Source organism: Aphanomyces invadans, assembly GCF_000520115.1.
Source record: "Aphanomyces invadans strain NJM9701 unplaced genomic scaffold supercont1.389, whole genome shotgun sequence".
NCBI classification, from domain to species: Eukaryota; Oomycota; class Saprolegniomycetes; order Saprolegniales; family Verrucalvaceae; genus Aphanomyces; species Aphanomyces invadans.
Window position 1 is genome coordinate 869 of NW_008580534.1, and position 865 is coordinate 1733.

An 865-nucleotide genomic window follows, 5' to 3' on the forward strand; every position below is an offset into this window, starting at 1 on the left:
CACCGCAGCCCCACCCTCGTCACGCCGCTGTAGTCACAGAACGCCCGCTATCAAACCTAGGCACCGCCGTGAGACACACGTGAAAGCCACCACCCCCAGCAAACTCAGACGCATATCGCATCGATCTGACGGATGGACGGGTGCACCCATACGACCCCGGCTTTACGAAGACGGAACATTCCAAGAGGCATCCAGTGTGCGCAGGTTTGGCTCCTTCGAATGACAAGAGTCATTTTGAAATTGCGCTCGATCCTCTCCAGTACATATGAAGTTGTTTGGCGCTATCCTCGTCGCGTCCGCTGCTGCCACCAAGCAGTCCGTGAGCACGCTCTCAGCTGACGAGCGCTCCGTGCTGCGCGCCGAGTTGAGCAAGTGGCGCAAAGAGTTTGGACCTGCCGCCAAGATGCGGGGGCTGATGCCCCGTGCCACCGAAAGCTTGAGTCCGTTGGAGGAGGAAAACGACGCGCTCCAGCGGTTCTACAACAACAAACTCGCGATCGAAGAGGCCCGTCGCAACAACCCCGAAGCCACGTTCAGCTCCAATCACCCGTTTGCTCTCATGACACAGGCTGAGTTCAAGAAGTTCGTGGAAGGTGTGCACCTGGAGGAAAGCCGCAGTGCGTTCCGCTCGGTTCCCGAGGCCGACTTGAACGTGAGCAGCGTCAAGGCGGCGTCGGTGGACTGGACCACTGGCAATTGCGTCAACCCCGTGCGCAACCAAGGCCAGTGCGGATCGTGCTGGGCCTTCTCGGCCGTGGGTGCCGCGGAGTCGGCGCACTGCATCGTGACGAAGGACCTCCTCGACCTGTCCGAGCAGCAAGTGACGAGCTGCTCCACCGAGAGTGGCAGCGACGGGTGCAACGGC

At 60.8% G+C, this 865-nt stretch overlaps 1 protein-coding gene across 1 annotated transcript; it reads left to right on the plus strand.

Moving 5' to 3' along the window:
- Positions 1–245: 245 nt before the first annotated feature.
- On the plus strand, positions 246–855 carry H310_15353 (hypothetical protein; the record flags this gene model as incomplete). Its single annotated transcript, XM_008883336.1, has 1 exon — positions 246–855. A coding segment is annotated over exon 1 (588 nt), but the record flags the coding sequence as incomplete, so codon positions are not given.
- Between the last annotated feature and the right edge of the window lie 10 nt (positions 856–865).